This window comes from Anoplolepis gracilipes, chromosome 8, assembly GCF_047496725.1.
Source record: "Anoplolepis gracilipes chromosome 8, ASM4749672v1, whole genome shotgun sequence".
Lineage (NCBI taxonomy): Eukaryota > Metazoa > Arthropoda > Insecta > Hymenoptera > Formicidae > Anoplolepis > Anoplolepis gracilipes.
This window is the reverse complement of record NC_132977.1, coordinates 5,223,709-5,243,501: the sequence shown is the minus strand read 5'-3', so window position 1 is coordinate 5,243,501 and position 19,793 is coordinate 5,223,709. Positions and strand designations below refer to the sequence as shown.

The 19,793-nt window shown below is 30.2% G+C and overlaps 2 protein-coding genes across 4 annotated transcripts; both read right to left on the bottom strand.

Moving 5' to 3' along the window:
- Window positions 1–1,600: 1,600 nt before the first annotated feature.
- On the bottom strand, window positions 1,601–13,883 carry LOC140668384 (tyrosine-protein phosphatase non-receptor type 2-like). Of its 2 annotated transcripts, XM_072897356.1 has the most exons (9): window positions 13,445–13,883; window positions 10,759–10,920; window positions 10,399–10,661; window positions 10,044–10,269; window positions 9,806–9,958; window positions 9,459–9,618; window positions 9,182–9,380; window positions 8,989–9,099; window positions 1,601–1,938 (listed from the first exon to the last, which is right to left on the bottom strand). In XM_072897356.1, exons 1-9 carry the CDS (start codon window positions 13,541–13,543, stop codon window positions 1,875–1,877), a joined length of 1,437 nt encoding a protein of 478 aa, XP_072753457.1. In that variant the 5' UTR covers window positions 13,544–13,883; the 3' UTR covers window positions 1,601–1,874. The 2 variants fall into 2 exon arrangements, with proteins under 2 accessions (XP_072753457.1, XP_072753455.1); XM_072897354.1 differs by lacking the exon at window positions 1,601–1,938 and having other exon boundaries at window positions 2,012–9,099.
- A 911-nt stretch (window positions 13,884–14,794) lies between these two features.
- Window positions 14,795–16,590, bottom strand: LOC140668663 (abasic site processing protein HMCES-like). Of its 2 annotated transcripts, none has more exons than XM_072897875.1 (6): window positions 16,488–16,590; window positions 16,042–16,270; window positions 15,620–15,937; window positions 15,424–15,531; window positions 15,136–15,290; window positions 14,795–14,983 (listed from the first exon to the last, which is right to left on the bottom strand). In XM_072897875.1, the coding sequence occupies exons 1-6, from the start codon at window positions 16,505–16,507 to the stop codon at window positions 14,827–14,829; spliced, it is 987 nt and encodes a 328-aa protein (XP_072753976.1). In that variant the 5' UTR covers window positions 16,508–16,590; the 3' UTR covers window positions 14,795–14,826. The 2 variants fall into 2 exon arrangements, with proteins under 2 accessions (XP_072753976.1, XP_072753977.1); XM_072897876.1 differs by having other exon boundaries at window positions 16,476–16,539.
- Window positions 16,591–19,793: the final 3,203 nt, after the last annotated feature.

Here is a 19,793-nt window from a genome sequence, read left to right as displayed (position 1 = left end):
GACCAACCGAAATGAAGCGACAGAATTTAAGAAATTATCTTTTTGCTCGCAAACCGCTATGCATTCCGCGTGTGAGAATCTATTTTAAGCATCTTCATGTACATAAACATATACATATTTCAATTCGTAAAATATGTCTAAATTATATGTATATATTTAACTTTTTTAATTTATTTATTCTACTTTAAATTAAAAAAGTAAATATTCAAATTTTGTCACATTTCTATAATATTCCGTCACACTTTTTCCATATTTTTATTACAGTTTCAAGTGTATTCTGTTAATTTTGCAAAAATTAAAATTAGTCAATTTAACAAAATTAAACTTCCGTATTAAAGTGCTAAAACTTTATTTTTATTAATCAATTCATATTTTTCATCTCATAATAATGAAAAAAATTATGAAAAAATACTGTTAAAATACTTAAAATAATTGAAATATATAGCACAAGTCTAAAGAACTGCTTCTATATATTGCCAAAGTAAAATTTATATTTAATTTAATTTATTATATTTTATTATATTTATTATATTTTATTATATTTATATTATTATATTTATTTATATTATTACCAATTTTAATTGAAAAATAACAAAAATATATTTTATAATTTATTTTAATATTATACAAGAGACATACTCTTGCAAAATATTGCGTTGTGTAAGATAAAACTGTTATTAGATCTTCACGTGATGTATGACATAAGAAAGAAGTCTGTAGAATGTTGAACGATGTTACACATTGTTACATCATTGCACATGTGAAAATTTAATCTTGCTCTCATCAATATAGTGCTTAATGAATCATTATTCAAACAAAGAAAAAAATATCCAACTTGCTAATAGTACAACGAAAAATGCAATTTCGTCCATTGACATAAAAAGAAAATAATAATCCAATAGAAAACTTTTTTAACTTACTTTTTCTCATCAATTATTATACTTTGTAATAAAATACATTTGCTTACGAAACCAAATTATATAGAATTTAAAAAATATTTTTATATTATCCAATTTTTATTTTTTATAATTGTAGAAATTCCTCTTTCTGACAATTCCTTTTTTATGTTTTCTATTTTTACAATAGATTAATATTTAACATTGTACTATATTAAAATAAATTATCTAAAAATTTCCATTCTTTATTTTCAGTTTTTTTTTGTATGTGTGTTTGTGTGTGTATGTGTACAAGATCGCCAAAGACTGGAAGAGGATAAAAATCGTGGGAATCCCTCGCCCTTAAATTTGTAATCTAGTTACATTCCGAAACTGTTCTTAGAGAAAATGGAAGATAAAATAGCTGAAGTATATGAGAAAAATGAAAATAATTTTTGAAATGCATTAGATATAATTAAAGAAAAAAGAAATTAAATTCAAATATTAATGAAATGTTTTTCCATTTCGTTACAATTAAAAATTTCAAAGATAAATGCAATTCAAACTTGTATTTTTGTTCTTTACAATTCCTTGTCGCACAAAGTGCAGATGAGAATTTTACACGAATACGGAGAAAACGTTCGAAAACACGAACGTTTCAGTCATTCTCATTGTCAATTTTGGAACGCTTTCGAGTTTTAAACCGAAACTAATCGGAAATGCTGGAAAAAGTCTCAGAACGATTATCGATGAATAAAATTTTCCTCAAAGAGAACATTTCGGAACGTAACTTAGGACTCAAGAATTCCATACGAAACAACAAATACACGTACATCGTGTTGTTTTTTGTGTAGCAAACAATCTGATTTATTTTTCTGTCAAGTATTGCCACTGTACTAAAATAGATTCCCGCGTCTTTCCTGTGGTTCCCTTTAAAACGTGACAAGGCACTAAACGGAGAATTATTGCAGGAGATCAATTATTTTTCGTTCTTTCGATTTAGATCGTGGACTCGGCTTCTTCGTGCACAGATTCGCCGCTTTCCGTAGTTTCGCTTTTTGATCTGAAAGAAATCATCAGATAAGGATCTCTCCGGGCTTTGATTGGACGGAAAAGGCTAAATACGAGACGGTAGATGATAAGGGATCGAAATATAATTTCGCTAAATAATAACTTTAATATACGGAGTACGCGGCTGTATGAATCGCATCGCTGATGAACGTATATGAGCATTCCGGGTTTTATTATGCGATTCTCGATTCGAGATTACGAGATAGGACAGGCTTAAGGTCACGAATCAAATCGTTATTTCGAAATTGATATATAACTTTACAGAATTCTACAAAATTGTGAATTTCATTAAGATGTGATAATTTCAGAATCTATTAATAACTAAATAATATTGTATTTTTTTTTACACAATTTTCGAAATAAACGATTTAATCGATTCTACAATAAAGAAAGATATCAACAACAGATGTACTATCATCAGTTATCAGAAACTCGTATATTCTCGAAAATGAGATTCGTGTTTAATCCAAAATGACATTCGAGGGATTCGATTAATTATACTGATACTAGTACAGCTATTATTGTTGTAACGATAGTCGTAACATAGTCGGAAGTATAATCTAATTAAAAAATAATATGCATATCAGGAGTCGCCAATCTTCGATACGAAGAAAAAACAAACTACTAATGAATAAAATATATATAGATACAAAATAAGATACAAAATATATTTTAATTTATTAATAAAGAATTAAAATTTTTTAAACGTAAGACTCCTGATAAACATTGAATTTTTTAATAAATCGCCAGATCGTTAAAAGTTAAAAAATATAAAAAAAAAATCCCTTCTTGATTTAATAACCAATAATCCACCGCATTATAATCTTAATCAAATAAACTATTCTGTCTATGCGGAACCAAGTATAAAAACCAAAAAAATATCAGGTTAAATAATTTGAAATGTTTTTTCATGTAGTTGTCTGGGATCCACTACAGTTGCATCGATCAGTTTGTAAAAAACATCTGTATTACCTGAATCCATAGTACATGAATCCAAACTGTCACAGAGAGAAAACATGTTTTGCGAAAGTAAATTTACGGTGATAAATGCACAATAATATTGTAAGAGTTACGTATTTCCGGCTCGTAATCAAAATTGAGATATGAAATCTACAATGCGAAATATTCTATTCTCATAATGCTATTCTTCCGGTTGCGTAAAATATTTGTCAAGTGTCTCGTAAGAGGTGATCATTTCAATCCGATACATATGTATGCTCGCAAGAGATCATCTTGCCGCTCTGTTATTTCCGTATAAATAATATCTTATTGCATGCAAAGACTTGGCTTTCGTAATAACGTTCAATGCTTATCCGTGTAAGTTGTTGTTCTTCCATGAAACTCGGCGAAGGAACAAAACGATGATAGAGAGAGCGATTTGATATCGTTTACAAAGAAAGATTCTGCCATGTTTGCTTGTTATTATGTCATATTGGCTAATTATGTATGCGAATAGATATTAGAAATCAAAATTATCCGACGATTAGGCTTCTCAATAAATACATTCGCTCATGATAAGTGGCCACATCAGCTCTGACGAGAGATTTGATTAAGAGGACTTTATATTAAAAAAAAAAAAAAAATTAGTAAAGTTATTAGTTGAGTTAGTAAAATTTCGGATAAAATTTCTGAAGTCTCTTGTCGATAATTATACGATTAATCATGATAATCTTTTTTGTTCGTCGTTGAGTGTTTCGCTCCTCTCTCTGCATCTATTACTTTTCTTTTTTCTTCGCCCAGTTTTTTCTCTCAAACACGCTTCCAATTTCCACTTCCTTCTTTTACTGTGCGCATCCAATTTTCTATACATTAAAATACCATTCGACGCTACAGTCCTACAACGATACACCGTAAATGTAATTAACTACAGTACGAGTTGCAGGATGCAGAATGGGCTAGAGAGGAATGTTATCCTCGCCGACGCTATACGATTATTCGACAATTATTTCTTAGATGTTCAAAGTATTTTTAATACACACAAGTGTAATAAACACATAAATATATGTTTTATATTTTTATAATTTATATTTATCTATGTCAAAATTTTTATTCTTTTTGTAATTTTTAACTGACTTTCTTCAACTTATTCTTGCAGTGCTTAATAAAATTAAAAAGATCATAGAAGAACACAATCATTCGTTTTATAAGATGCTTGAATTTTTCAAAAAAAAAAACAGCCGATTAATCGAATAAGCGTCCAGCTCTTCCTACTCTAACATACTTTTGTCTCAATCTTTTGAAGCACGTTTACATACAATTATCTATTTTTCATCTTTGAGGTAAATTCGTGTCTTTCCGCATTTCGACGATGTATAATCGTCAGTGTGTAACTGTAAAAAGGCCCCGTCGTATATAACGTAGACTAAAAGACATCGCGTGATCTACAAAGTGTATGTTCTAGCTGATGCGCTTCTAAGAGAGAGAATCAAGGATCGTTAATTTTCCCTGTCTTACCATTCTTACATCTGCCTAAATGCATACACTCGATTCTTACCATTATTATTAATCCGGCTGCCAAGCGTATCGATCGATCGAATCGTAACTGTTCGATATCGTTATGATTCATGTATATATTGCTTTAAAACTTTAAATTGAACAGATAAATTTTAAGCCAAAAATTTTGTTGCGCAGGATCTTGAGTTAATCAATTTCTCAATATAGACTATTACTCGAGATACATAAGCTCGGAATCATCGCTCGCGCATTTTATGTTATGTACCCTGAAGCACGATCGCTCAGCAATCCGGAAATTATGATAAATTGATTAATTCGAAATGACCTTTCTTTCTCGATACATCTCGAGAAAAAAGTTAATACATTTAATTTAGTAAGATAAAATATAGTGAAAAAATTGTAATCTAATCAGATCTGCAGAATTTGAATTGTTTCACGTTGGAATATATTAATTTTTCCGATTAAAAAATGAATTCGCTAAGAGAATTAAATTCTTGATTACGAAAAGAGTAGTATATAAAATTTTAATAAAAATTGTTTATGCAAAGTAGGAAAAATTGAAAAAAAGAACATCTTACTATTACTTAATATATAATAAAAACGTCGGAAAAAGTACCATTTCGAATAAATCACACGATCTGATAGAGATTTATTAGATAATTATCTACTTATATATTGTCAGATATATATTAAGAACGGTTCGCTTCTCCACGGTGACTATGCTCTTTCAAAAAGGGGAGAAAAATCAATACATTATTTACCGATCACTGTGGTTTCACTTTCTTCCCCTTGTTTGTACGAGTAGGCACTTAGCTATGTTTCTGTGTTTTTGCTTGTATGTATAATGTTATGTCTATTGTACACACGACGAGTAATATAAAAGGATGTGTCGCCGGATCTGCTCTTTTGTGTCTTTCCCGATGCTGATTGCGAAGCTTATTGTTAGTCAGAGACGCTTTTAGAGACTAATAATAAATGTCACGTGTATATAAATTTTTTATCTCTAATAATTGGCAAAAAGATAACGTTTCTTTCTTTTTTTTTATAAAGATGGCGTAAAATTAATAAAATTATATAATAGAAATAGAAGAGATATTTTATACGTATGTAAAAATATTTATAATTTTGTATCGGAAAATAATATTGTTCAATAATAATGTGCGAAAGTTATGCTCGCAATTTCCTCAAATAATAATTGAGTATATGAGTTGCACCATCAACATCGACGACCGCTCCCATCCTCCTACGCGCATTCATTCTCTCGTGCACACGTTTCCGGTTTTTCATATTCATATACACACACACATACACACACACACAGACACACGCAAGCACGCACTTCGGAGCGTATCGGTTTTGGAACTTTTAATTAGCACCGTGTCTTCGTGATCTTTCGTGAGCGTATCTGTCTCACTTCCGGAAGCTTCGCGCGATCGTCAACAACGGGGGAGAGATGAGTGTCTATGATCGTACTTCTCCGCTCTTTCTCGGGCATAAAACAGCGATGGATAATGCGAATTTCGGAATCGTGGGAACGTGTCATCCTCGAAATTACATCTCAACTCGACTCAAAAATGTATATACTCGTAGAACGATCGAAAGATTTCCCCATGTCGTGTCTCGTCGTTCTCGATGAATAATAATTAATCGCAAAATTAGTCGCGCCGTTTCTGCTCGATCGGATAATTACAAAGAGAGAGAGAGAGAGAGAGAGAGAAAGAGAGATTGCAGTTTTATATATATATACTTACATAAATAATATCTCGATAAAAATTAGATAACAATAGTATATTATAGGTGCATAAAGTTAAAACGTGTTGTTGACAGAGAATACTGCATATCCCCTCGAGTTCCGCGTGGAGTACTTTTGCTCGTTTGTTCTTTCGTTTTCTATTTTAATGTTTCCTTTGCCGCGTACCGTTTCATAATCACGCGAAGAGCACGTCAAGTATACGCAAAATCCGACGTGTTTAAAACCTCGTTGGGAGATCGTATTCCAAACGGCAGTAACGTACAAAAGTAGAAAATACGCTTTGGGTGACGCGCGTTTTTAAGATATTCGCGACGTTACCAGCTGCACACCAGCTTCTCTCATTACGCTTCATCTTTGGATGGAACACGATCTGACAAAGTCTTTCTCTCAAGATGATCTATATAAAAGCTCGACTTAAGAATACGCGGGCTTAACTCTCGTTATTTTTACCGTTCGTTTTACTTCCTCCTCCTTCAATCTTCCTAAAAGTCATTATACTCAGTCTTTATCCAACGCCCAATGTACAGTTTATAACATACGTTATTGGGCGATGAGCTGAAATACACATTTTCTAAGATTTTTTTTTTTTCTTAAAACTTTTCCCCATTTCTCTAACGATTAATGTAAACTTCATTATCGAATTTTCGGAGCATAATATGAATATTGAAGTAGAATGCACGAAAATGGCTCGATTTAAAGAGGGCTTAAAAGTGAAAGACTATATAACACAGAAATTACTAATATCTCTTGGAAATAACACTTTGCTGTACATAGAATATATTTCCGCGTCTGTTCTTTTGCTACTATCAATGATTTATTGTTCTTCGATAAACGAAATTTCTGATATCTACTTTGTTAATCAATTAACAATAAAAGTAAATAATAATAATCGGACATAGTAAGGAGAAACTTTTTTGATAAATGTAACTCAATTTTTCACATTATTCTAATATATCTAAGATCCAAAATAGTATCATTTAAAAATGTAAGAAAAATTTAAAGCTATATCCATATATTAGGAATGTTTTTGTTGCAAAGTAAAGTAATTGTTTCTATAATTCTATATTGCTGTGTAAAATAATAAGATTTGTATAAATAGCAAGTTCTAACATGAATAGCTAAATCAAATATATGATATTCCAGATAATAATTTACAAAATATAAATATAAAATTTCTGTTGTAATAAAAAAGGAAAATAAAAAGATCACAAATAAGAAAAAAAAATATATCTTACTCATAGCCCAACAATAAAAAAATTCACGTGAAATTATTATAATAAGAGAAACATCTTTGAAACACAATTTGTAAAATATCGATATATATGTATAATTTAAACTTTTTTTATGAATGTTTCTTTGTGTGTGTTATATAAGACACAATAGCATCTATTTCAATTAATAAGTAATTTAAAAAACATTCATCTATAGAACTAGAATAAAACTTGTTAACAATTGCTTTGTAGACCTATTACTACGAGTGTACCTCTATTTAATGTTAAAGAAATTAAAAGACATATTTCCAAATCAATTAAATTCATATTTTTTAACATGGAAGTTTATCCCGAGCTTATCATTATAAGCTTTGTAAGTCATAAACTCCATTTGAAAAATATGTATAAATCTGACAATTTGAAAATTTCATCTGGTTTAACCAGATGAAATTTTATAAACCAGAATGATTTTGATATTAATATTATTGAAATATTATTAACAGTAGTAAACCTAATTCACATACTTGGAAATGATTCATTAAAAGTCACAGAAATGTAATCTGCGCTTTACTTGCTTACCGATTATTATGTTAATTGAATTACAAGGAAAATATCGGGTACCAGTATAGAAATATGCATTCAGGAATTATTTATGGAAAATGACGAAATCAAAATCATCTTCCAAATGATGTAGTCTTTCGAGATAAAACTGACTTTTCATATAGCCATGATTTTTCTTAAGAACGTGGCTATGTTTAATGTTATACGAGCTTATCATTACCGTTATAATGTTTGAATAAGAAGATTGAATGATTAGAATCGTGAATCTAATCTGATATAATTATATAATTTATTGCGTAACTAGAGCAAATCTAAATAATTAAAAATCTGAGTAATATCTAACAGAATTATAAAAAAAGAAAGCTAAATAACTTTCTATATACTTACTCCTTATACTCTCATTATAACGTTTCCGTAAGCACGTATATCAAATAAGCTACTCGCTTCCTGATAGTAGCAGTTTCAAGGGTAGTAAAAAAAAATTGTGAGACAAACATATGATACGCCCTAACGTTCTAGGTACTTGTCGAGTAAATCACAATATAAAAATACAAATCGAAAGTCCATTTCCTTTTCCTATCTTCGTCGATTTCCAATTCTGCAATTATTACTGCTCGGACAAGCAGCGTGTTCTAACAATATACTACCTTGGTTACTTCTTAGCGATGTTCTTTTTCTCTTAACGATTTCTTTTTTGCTTATTGTTTCGATAGTGGAAACAATATTGTTTGCGATATCGCTGGTAATGCACAATTATATATGCGGGTCGTATGGTACGGAACACTCTTCTTCGGTTATTCTCTCAAAGATGTTTTAGTCAAGATCAGGTTATGAAAAACTAAACCTAATCTAATCTTGCGTAGAGAATATCGCGTGTTAAGAGTTTTCTTCGATTATCTAAGTCATTTAAATGTTGCTGAAAATTCGCTGTATGTACATACGTACGACACCCTTAAATGCGATACGGTAGATCTAACTACGCATGTACAGATAATAATACAGCGCTACGATACCCCCACCGATCCCAATTCCTATGCCTATTGTAAGGGGTGTAAATAATGACCTCTTGAGCTTCTGCCATTCTTCCGTTTCCTTCTGTCGGCGTTTCATCTCGCGTACTTGCGCTGCAAGTCGCTCGTTTTTCTCTCGATTGCGCCGACGTAGTTCCCCTTTTCTGTTCAAGGAATAAAACTTATGAGTATCTTATAGTAAATTAAATATTTAAATAATTCATGTTACTAAAATATGTTACTTACGCATCTGAATTGGACGGAGGACTGTTTGACTGAAAAGAGTTATCAGTATCGTTGGGAGAGATTTCATCACATATCGCGATATCTTCCGTGCTTTGTTCGCTTGTATAATAGACGGATGTAGACTTCGTATCTGTGGGTGATTCTGCATGATTCGGTGGTTCAAACGGTAACGGCTTATCAGGTGGTGCACTTGATTCATCTGTAATTGACATTAAAAATCATTTTTTATTAATGTAAAAAGAATTTTTTATGGTGAAAAAACAGAAGATAAAAGTACCACTCGATGCATCTGGGCTTGTATCTGCCATCATACTACGTGTCAAAGATTCTGTTCTCGGAGGTGGCAAAGGAGGAGGTTCGTCGTCTTTTTCTAACGAGTTGTTTTTATTATTCACCTCCTCATAATAATTCTTTAATATCTCGTTGTTTTCAGTATTCTATAAAGTTTCATGAAAATGTCAATAATTAAATCTGTTTACAGTGACTTAACCGGATTTAATTGAAACAAATATTCTTTTATTTAAAAAGTATTATTTAATGAAATTATACGTATATATATTTTGCAAGAAATATAATATCTTATATACAAAAATATTAATACTATTATTATTATGAATTACCTACCGCGTTACCAAGTGGCGATTGTTTCGCTCCCTCAATGATGGCAGCGTATGAGAAACGCAGTTGTTCTGGCGTTTGTATCAGACCCATACGTGATCGTCTCATTTCCAGTAATACTTCGCGAACGTTTACAGCGTTTAAACCATTTTTCTCGATCTATAATCAAGTAATTAACGGTTAACAATTGTTAAAGCAGTTTCTTTCAGATCAGAAAATAAAACGCTAGCTTCATTCAACATACCAATACTAAGCATGTATCAACCAAGCACAATGTTCCTGATCTTCCTATTCCCGCAGAACAATGGACGATGGATGGACCAACATTTTGATCTAACGCTCCTGATTGCCTAACGTCTGCCAAGAAACGTAAAAAGGCCGTTGGACATTGTGGTACTCCAAAGTCTGGCCAAGTGGTATAATGAAAATGTAAGATTTCTCTACTATCGTTAGTTTCCAAGTCCGTTATACTGTAGATAAGTTAGAAACATTGAAAACGTTATAATAATGTTTGCGGAAAAATTAAAAATGATTGTCAATGATAAAATAAAGCTTGATGAGAGTAGTACACATTATGCTATACACATGTATCTTTTTACCGTAATGTTCTAGTAGTGTAGTCTGACGTTTCTACTTTGCTGACATAATCCACCTGTAAACTGACATCTTCAAAAGTCATAGTAGGCTCATGTGAGTCATCCAGAGGCCAATATTGATGGCATTTGACTTGATTCTTTTCAATTATCTTATTTAACATCAAAACAGCCCTACTGTTTTGCTCCCATACCATTAGCCAAAAGTGACCAGCAGTATTCGGCAAAGGTCCTTGCGTTAGAATATATTGCCTATGAGCTCGATCCATCTATCATACAATTAATATAATACATTTGCATTAAAACGTTATCATTTATTGGTCACTTATATCATATAAATTATTTTTTATATAATTGTATATTTACTTGTATAAGGTTGGCGTGAATGTAGTCACATACACCTCTTTTAAGAATAATTCTAGTGTGATCATATGGTGCCACATCCCTGTAGCGATTCAAGTTTTTGTTCTGTGGTTTTTTTGATTCATTGCATGTGTACTCATAATTTCCACATTCGTTACGTATATGCTGAAAAATATTAAGTCACATGTGATTAATGATAAATTAAATAAAGCACATATATAAAAGTAAAACTCCTTCATTTTCTTATAAATAAATCTATAAAAATATTTCAAAATCATACATAGCGAGGATTGATATATATTATGGATTTCTGTACACCTGTTTATCAAAATTTCAATTTGTCATTAATCTGAATTTTCAATACATTCAACTGCTAAATAATTTAGATAACAATTGTATACCTTATACTCCAATATATTGCTCCAAAATATATAATACAATCACAAGTCAAAATCTAATTTAGAAACTCAGTAAATAAATTATTTATTTTTAAATTTACAAATTAGGATCAACACAAATACTGATTAATATATAAATCACATAAATCAGATATATTGTTGTATTAAAACAAGCAAGAGAAAATAAAAAATTTTGCACTTCTATTGTAACAAATTTTCTAAATATATTTCCACTCATACATATGTAGTGTAATATTAAATTTTGCATTTTTATATATTTTATAGTATTATATTTTAATATATATCATTTTTTACATATATTAATCCTCATAGATCATACAAATTATTGTTTCCCTCTATTTCTGGTCACATATGAATCATAATGTTTTATCGTAGTTTTAACTATTTTTAAATGCTTGAAAAATCTACAAAAATTTATATATATATTCCTTGACCTCTGTAGAAAATGATCATGTACAATAAAAGTAAAAAATAAATTTGAAACATTTTTTTTATTAATCAAGATCTTCAAGATATTCTATTATTAAAATATCGATAAAGTTAAAATAATCCATATGTGATTGTATATAATTTTTAAAAATTAATATAATATATATATATATATATACGAAAGATACAATCTGAATAAGAGCACTTCTCTGACATAGATAAAAATTATATCATTTGAGATAAAATTCATTGAAACTAAAAGAAATCATAATATTAAGATATTAAGAAAGATATAACGACTTCAATGAAATAATTATAACATTAGAGTACATCGTTGAATTTCTCACGCTTCGAAGAAATTGCGTGTGATCGCTAAATACACCAATACCCACACACTCACATACACATCCACACACACTCACACACCTATATATATATATATATATATATATATATATATAGGTATTTCCGAGTTGGAAACTCTTGACCTTGACAGAGCGAGCACAATCACGCTGTCGTGTATACATCGGGCACGGACGTATTGTCAATCTCCCGCTTGTCAGTGTGTCAGTGTGCGCTTTTCCGACGAATTATAATAGCGAATTCGGTCATACTATACATCACACTAGCACATATTAAAGACTTCTATATACAAGTATCTAAATGCAATAACATGATACATAAACACTTTGACGATGAAATAATGTTTTGATAAAATAGATGACAATATACCATGATTGAATTTTAATTACTTAAAATATAATTTATTTATTCTCATATTAAAATATAATTTATATTTTTATAATTTATATTAGTTGTGTTAAAATATAGTTTATATTATTCTTAATTTAGATTCTTAGAATTTTACCTATAGCCTTTAATATGTGGTATAGCGCGAATTCGCTATAATAAATCGAACTGTTACGATGAATCTCATGCGAATCGCAAATCGCAGAATAGTAACGGCACGGAAGTCGTACGGCGTTCGGCGAATTCACGTGTCGGCATCAAATGACACACTCTCTATTGTCTATTGATATCGACAGTATGTTTGCACGATACCTATACTGCATTTAGACGCACAAGACGCAAAAAACAATTTAATATATTTTCATTAATAGAATTTTCATTAGGAGATCGCGCGTCGGTCCGTCAATTCAAAATTATATATAATTTCCGGATTTAATTCGAAGATAAAACGTTGCGCTAGAAAATACGTACGACATATTTTTGCGTGCATATGCGAATGAATATTCCTGCTCTGTAATTATTTTTTTTTTTTTTTTTTCTACGGAACGTTACCTATTCATATGTGTAGTCTAGCGGTTCTCAAACCGGCAATATTCTCACATAGTAATTGAGCGAGTCCGCAGACCGGCCACGATTTGACATGGTGATATTCTGTATTTACGTCACTACAAATCTCGATGCATAATAAATAGAAGCATTTTAAGTAGGAGACGACTGAGGAAAAGGTGATCTCGGAAAAGCGATAACGCGAGACACGAGAGAGTCCGCGGAGAGCGAGAGTGTGCATGTGATAGATATAGAGAAAGAGAGAAAGAAAGAGAGAGAGAGAGAGAGAGAGAGAGAGAGAGAGAGAGAGAGACTGGGAGAAAGGGAACGAGAGAAAGAGAGCGACGAAGAAGTGCGGGATGAGTAGCCGGCACGACGTGTCAATCGAAGAGGAACGTTGTCCGTTTAAAATTGTCGGAAATGGCAGCGGAAGAGCCGTCGTCGAGCGGAAGAGCGGAGCATTCCTCTCTCTCTCTCTTTCTCTCTTCTCTCTCCTCCCTTCTCCTTCCTTCCTTCCTTTCTTCCACCCTCGTTCCTTCTCTCACCTGATAGAGCATCGGCCAAGCGCCCTTGGAGTTGATCTCGTGATACTCGGTCTCGACGTTGCTGATCGTCTGCTCGCGTGTTTGCTCACTGCTGGTCATCCTGGCGGCTTCTAGATCTCCTAGACGCTCCTAACAAGACGTAGAAATAGACGCACGACGGACGCACGCACGCACGCACGCACGCACGCACGCAGTCACGAAGAGGCTGGGCCGCGCGCGTTGAACACAGATACACACATATATATATGTATATGTACACTCTTTCGATCCCTTTCGCTTTCCTGTCACTCGATTAAACGTCACCTCGAGTTAACGTGCCATGTGCGGACCGTCTCGTCGGCGAAATGGCAGTTTCTCCGCGTTGCCGAACTACGGAAGCACAACGACCACAACGACAAAGAATCGCGCAACGCAAAGAGCGGTTCTGCGGAGGACACGCACTTGCGTACGTAACCTATGGTCCACCGCGGACACGCGCAACGATGCGTTCGGAAATCCTACTCGTGAGATAAAAGTAGTGTTTAGTTGACCAATCAGGACAGAAAGAGCAAAGATTTCTTTCTTCTGATTGGTTACTCTACTCCATGACTTTTGAACGCATTCAACTATGTAAATTCTCCAACAGCCGTTCTCACGTTGCCAACCTTACGGCTCCAAAGCTCAAATCGACGCTATTGGACGGCGGTGAAGGAGTTACATATTTGAATTATCTCATTATGTTGTGCGCAATTTAATAAAATATTAATAACATTTTAAAAAGTAGAATCGTGATACTTTACCCCAGAAAAGAAAATCCAAAAGAAAAGGAAAAAGAATATTTTATGCAAGAGATGTATATTCTTTATATATAATACGGTACACATATGTACATATATATATATATATATATATAATAAAAATTCTAATCAAGTTTTTATGATACTAAATATAATATATATATTTATTGTATTAAATATTGTATACTATATATAACGCTAAATATATATGTACATACATATTTATTAAATACATATTATTACACACACACATACATTTAATAAAAAACTATACTATAACTAAATTAATTTACTATTATATAAATGCACTTTTATAAAAGCTTGGAATGTTTTGTTAAGAACAATTTCTAAAAAATACAATTATAGAAAAACATATTACATAATACAAAGAGTACAATTATGAGGTAGTTGTGTTTCCTGAGAAAAGTGTCTGTAGTAATTATATAATATTAAATTAATATTAAATACCATTGAACACTTCTAAGAACATTGGCAAGATTAATACATCTTACAAAAATACTGAAAATAAATTATATATATATAATAAATATTTAACACACAGCAATGCTCTTGTAAATTAATAATTTGCATCAATTTATACAAATTTTAATTTTTCTTCTGAATTTTTGAAGCCTTTTTCTCATCTTTTTCGTTGTTTAAATTTGTATTTTTATCAGTATCTGTATGTTTTCTTTTATTTACAGTAGTTGATCCTGTTAGCCAAAAATCCATAAAAGATTTTTGATTATCTTTTTTTTCTTGTCTATAAAATAATAAATAATCAATGATTTGTTTAATCTTATTAGTATACAATATTAAAAAGTAATTAGAAATAAAGTTAAAGAAATATATGGATTTTCTTGATATATATTTCCATTATTAAAGATTTATCTTTATCTTTAAATTTTTACTTACTGTGGTTTGATCTCTTTTCTACAATCAGCAGTTTTATGACGTACATTATTGACAATTGTGGATACTGGATGCCAACTTAAAGTTTGTTCTTGTAATATCATATTATTTAATCTTTTGATAACTATATCTGTCGGCAAATTGTTATTTAACCATGCCTAATAAAAGAAAATATATTTTTATGAAATATATAAAAAATATAGAAAGAGTATACAGTATCCTCACACTAAATTCAAATCTTTTTACAAATGATATATAATATATGATAAATAATATTATACAAATACTTACTTGACATTCTTCCTCATTGTTCAGATATATTGGCATGCGATGATGCAGCCAAGATAAAATTGTATTACTCTCTCGTGTAATAACTGTGCAGCTTCGTATGATTTTCCCCTATAATAATAAAAATATAATTAATTACAAATATCTTAAATATTCATTATTTCTGATCTAGTAAAACAGAGAATAGAAAATTGTATACCTCTTCAGTTTCAAATGTTCCAAATATTCCAGCCAATTTCAATACTTTGAAACCTTTCCATCCATCTTCCTCGGCAAATTCATTACTCCATGTTGTAGGATCATCCGCTTTTATACCTTTGTCTTGAGTTGCATATATGTAATACGGTTGCTTTGGAGTTTTATTACTTGTACCAGCTTTCCATTCATAGAAACCCTCACAGACCACAATGCATCTTTGTTGATTTTGCAAGGATTGAGAATATAGTTTTGACGTTTGTATACTTTCCAGACGACCATTGTGAGTGGATAACTTATCTGACCGTTTTTTATAATCTCCCTGTAGAAAAAAAAATTATTTATAAGATACTACATAAAACAAAGTGACATATAGAACAGTTGTCATATTTGATTTTATACTGAAACTTTAATATTTTTGCTCACCTTATGCCAAGGTGGAATCATTCCCCATATCATAGGACAAAGGACTCTTTCTTTTTCTTCTTTAAAGTGTGAACCAGATATCATACAGGGCAAAACATCTTGTGGGCCCATATTAAATGATGGAGTATATTTTAATTCATTGTCACTGTTAACCCATGTCAGTTTCTGTTGTTTACCATTGGCATCTTTATACTCACACGCACAACACACTGTGTCTGGATCCAATGAACTGTAAATTGTAATATTTTAGAAGATATTTTTATATAAATTATATAAAGATTTAAATCAATTAAATGTATGACACATAATAATTATAATAATTAATGATAAAAAAAATGACAAAATTTTATTTTGTCAAGTTCATGAGACAGTTAAATATATTATGCAATAATTACAATAATTAATAAATTAATAATTAATAATAAATTACTGACAAAATTATTTACCAACAAATTCGACCGCACATTTTTCACGTTAGTGCATTCCACAATATTCGAGTTCGTCACTAGATACACAAATTGTTGGTTATAAAAGTGGTAACAATTCGTATCTAGTGATGAACGCAAATTCAGGTTGGTAACAAGCTGTGAAAAAAAGCGCGAGAAAAGTTAACGAAATGTACGATAAACGAGTAAGTTGTCGGTAAGTAATTTTGTCATTATTTCATCATTATTTACTATCATTATTGCATGATATACTTATAATTGACGAACAAATAAATACAAACTATGTATATTGTTACAAATTATTCTCCTGAATTTTTATTCTTTAATTGATATGTATTGTATATTTTGTCAATTTATTTTAACGTCGCGTAACTTTGATTTATTTTATGTTTTAAACAAAGTATTTTAGGTACGTATATATGTCTTTCTAATTATTACATACACAATATATATGTATAATATACACAATACGCGTATGTATATGTGCGTGTATATAAAGATGTTTTTCCTTTGTTATTCATTAGCGTGGAAAATTATCATTTTAAAATTATTATTCATATATGAATAAGCGAACTTAGAAATTTTCGAAATAAATTGAATAATTATATAAGAAAAAACAATTGTTGTTAAAGAATAATTATCTTTTTAAACACACAATATAATTTTAAGACAATTATACATTGATGACCTTATTGACATTATTAATTAGCACAGTCTACAACAGCCTCTCTCTTTCTCTCTCTCTCCCTCTCTCTCTTTCTTATCGTTAAATTGAATTAATATCGTTGGTTACGCAAAATCAATTTTTTAAAATATTACTTAAAAGATTATAATGTTATTAATATAATTAATATGTTTGATAAAAAATATCAAATCACAAGAATTTAATAAATTATATTAAATTTGATAGTTTAGAATTGTGTGCAAGAAATAAAAGGCATCAGTGTAAACGATATTTACGGTCTTATTGTTGTTTCTGTTTATTTGCAATCTTTCAAGAATATAAAGCATAGAAAACGGTAATATAACTTGATTAAAAAATTTATATATTATTGTATAAAATTTATCTTTTCTTATCATGATTTTATTGCTTTATGTGATTTTTTTTATGATATAATAACAGATCAGAAAAGTATAAAAACAGAATTTAAAAATTAAAGCCGTCTCTCTAGCTCTCTATTCATAAAAAAAAGATATGTGTTTTTTGACATAATATTTTTAAGTTAAAGATAAATATAAATGCGTTGAAACTTCACGTTAAATATTGTAATGAATCCGAAGCCCCTCCTCCCATACAGTTCCGAGCTCAACGACATTTAACACAAGTGTTATTTTTTGCAGTGTGGTTCGCGAGACAAACCTATGTGTACACAACTGACAAATGAGTAATGAGACGTCTCGTCTCGAGAGCAGCAATGACGACATTATGTCAGTGTCATTAAAAATGGATCATACACTACAGTCATTAGCCAAAATGGGACTTTATCACAACCGGCCGATTGCAATTCTTCTATATATTCCAGTTAAATAACTTCGAAAGATCGGTTCCTTTTTCAGGTATTTATGCAATATCTGTTTCTTCTTTAGAATTCTTGATATCATGATAAAAAAATGAAGGCTGAAGACTAGAATATAATTATACAAATGCGCGCATCCTGTTTCTTTTTTATTTCAGAGAAAAATATGATTCTCATTCTTATAATTGTATAAATAAATTATATAGACTTTTTTAATAAGAGAAATTTTAGGAATTGTTTATTTTATAAAACATAAAAGTTAATTTAAAAAATTCGCAAATAATTTATGAGAATTTTAAAAAAGACAATTATACTATAATTTATTATATTTAAAAAGAATATATAAAGATTTCCAATTAAATTCTTTTTTGTTTTATACAAGAACTACTATTTTATAACAAATAAAATTTATTTTAAATAAATTATTTTAGATAAACAAGATTTAATAACAATTACATATTCGAATTTCTTGAAATTCGATATAATTCTGACAAAAACGAAATTACGGAATCAAGAATCCGTTAAATTAATGCTTTCATAAAGAAAGTTTTACTAAGCGCAAATTTTCTGTCGACCTAAAACAAGAAATTATAATTCTCCACTGTAAAATCGGATCCATTTGGAATGCACCAGTTTACAACCCTCGAATACTGATAATTTGCGTGGGGAGAAAATTCCTTTTATGCATACGCATGTTTGTTCGAGTGTGCTTTTTTCGTTCTATATCTTGGGATGTCTTTTCCGGGCTCGTTGAACCGGAGTTACTAATTCACTACGCTAATGAACCGCGCGAGAAACATCCTCGTTCTCGTTGACGACCTCGCGACGAGTTGCGAAATATGACGTTGGAAAAATCACGCGCATATACTTTTCGACGAAGCCTACGACTTATTATTCATTTAATGCAATGAGAAAACGAAGAAAAGAAAAGTAAATTTCATAACAAGTCATAAAATAATCAAAGATTGATTAAATTAATATGTTAATTTAATGCTAAATAAGTAAAAAAATTGATTTACACCTTCCATACACAAATGTTTTCTTTTAACGTTTTAAATATTATTTTGTTTTAATGAAAAATATTATTTTATTTAAAAATATTATTTATTAATATGGAAACTCTTAAACGAAATAATGATTATTATAATTGTGATGGATACATATTTTTATCAAAAAGATAATAAAATATACCATGCATTTTTTTATTTGTACAATAATCAAGAATAAAATAATTTTATTTTAATTGCCATATATTATAATAAATGATAAAGTCAGTTTTAAATTGATTAATAATTGTAGATGAGAAAAAGTGCATTGAATGTTTCTTATATAAAATACATTAACTTTATCGTTAAAACCACTATAAAAAAGAAAAGTGAGATAGTCTAGAATAAAGAATTGAACAACAGCACAACAAAAAATGTTTGGAAAGGAACAGGATAGAATGAAAGAGCACCGCTCAAGGTAGACAAGAACCAGTGGGTAGAACCCCTTCTTCTTGCCCCTTTTATTACTTTCCATAAGTTCTTCCATCAGGTCTGAATCGCTCAGCGATGGTGAAAGTAACAACAGTGGTGCTCAGCACCTTTAAAAAAATTTTATTAACCTTCCATTAGATCAATAATAAATATATCAGACTAAAAACGTTTCAATTTATATTGTTTTTATATAGACTATGTAAATATAAACTTTTAAAATACTATAAAATTCATTTATAAAATTGCTAAAAATTTTCTTCAAGCTATCCATTCAAATTCTATTTGTATATTCTATTTGAATATATTCTATT

Bases quoted from the DNA above. Each gene is read 5' to 3' on its own strand.
- LOC140668384 (XM_072897354.1), bottom strand. From the start codon at position 13,543: ATGACCAGCAGTGAGCAAACACGCGAGCAGACGATCAGCAACGTCGAG. The intron at 10,662-10,758 runs GTAAATATACAA...ATTGTATGATAG, and splicing joins TTCACGCCAACCTTATACAA to ATGGATCGAGCTCATAGGCA. The intron at 9,100-9,181 runs GTAAGTAACATA...TTCCTTGAACAG, and splicing joins CCTCCGTCCAATTCAGATGC to AAAAGGGGAACTACGTCGGC.
- LOC140668663 (XM_072897875.1), bottom strand. From the start codon at position 16,507: ATGTGCGGTCGAATTTGTTG. The intron at 15,532-15,619 runs GTATACAATTTT...TTATTATTATAG, and splicing joins GAACATTTGAAACTGAAGAG to GGGAAAATCATACGAAGCTG. The intron at 14,984-15,135 runs GTAAGTAAAAAT...ATTATTTTATAG, and splicing joins AGAAAAGAGATCAAACCACA to ACAAGAAAAAAAAGATAATC.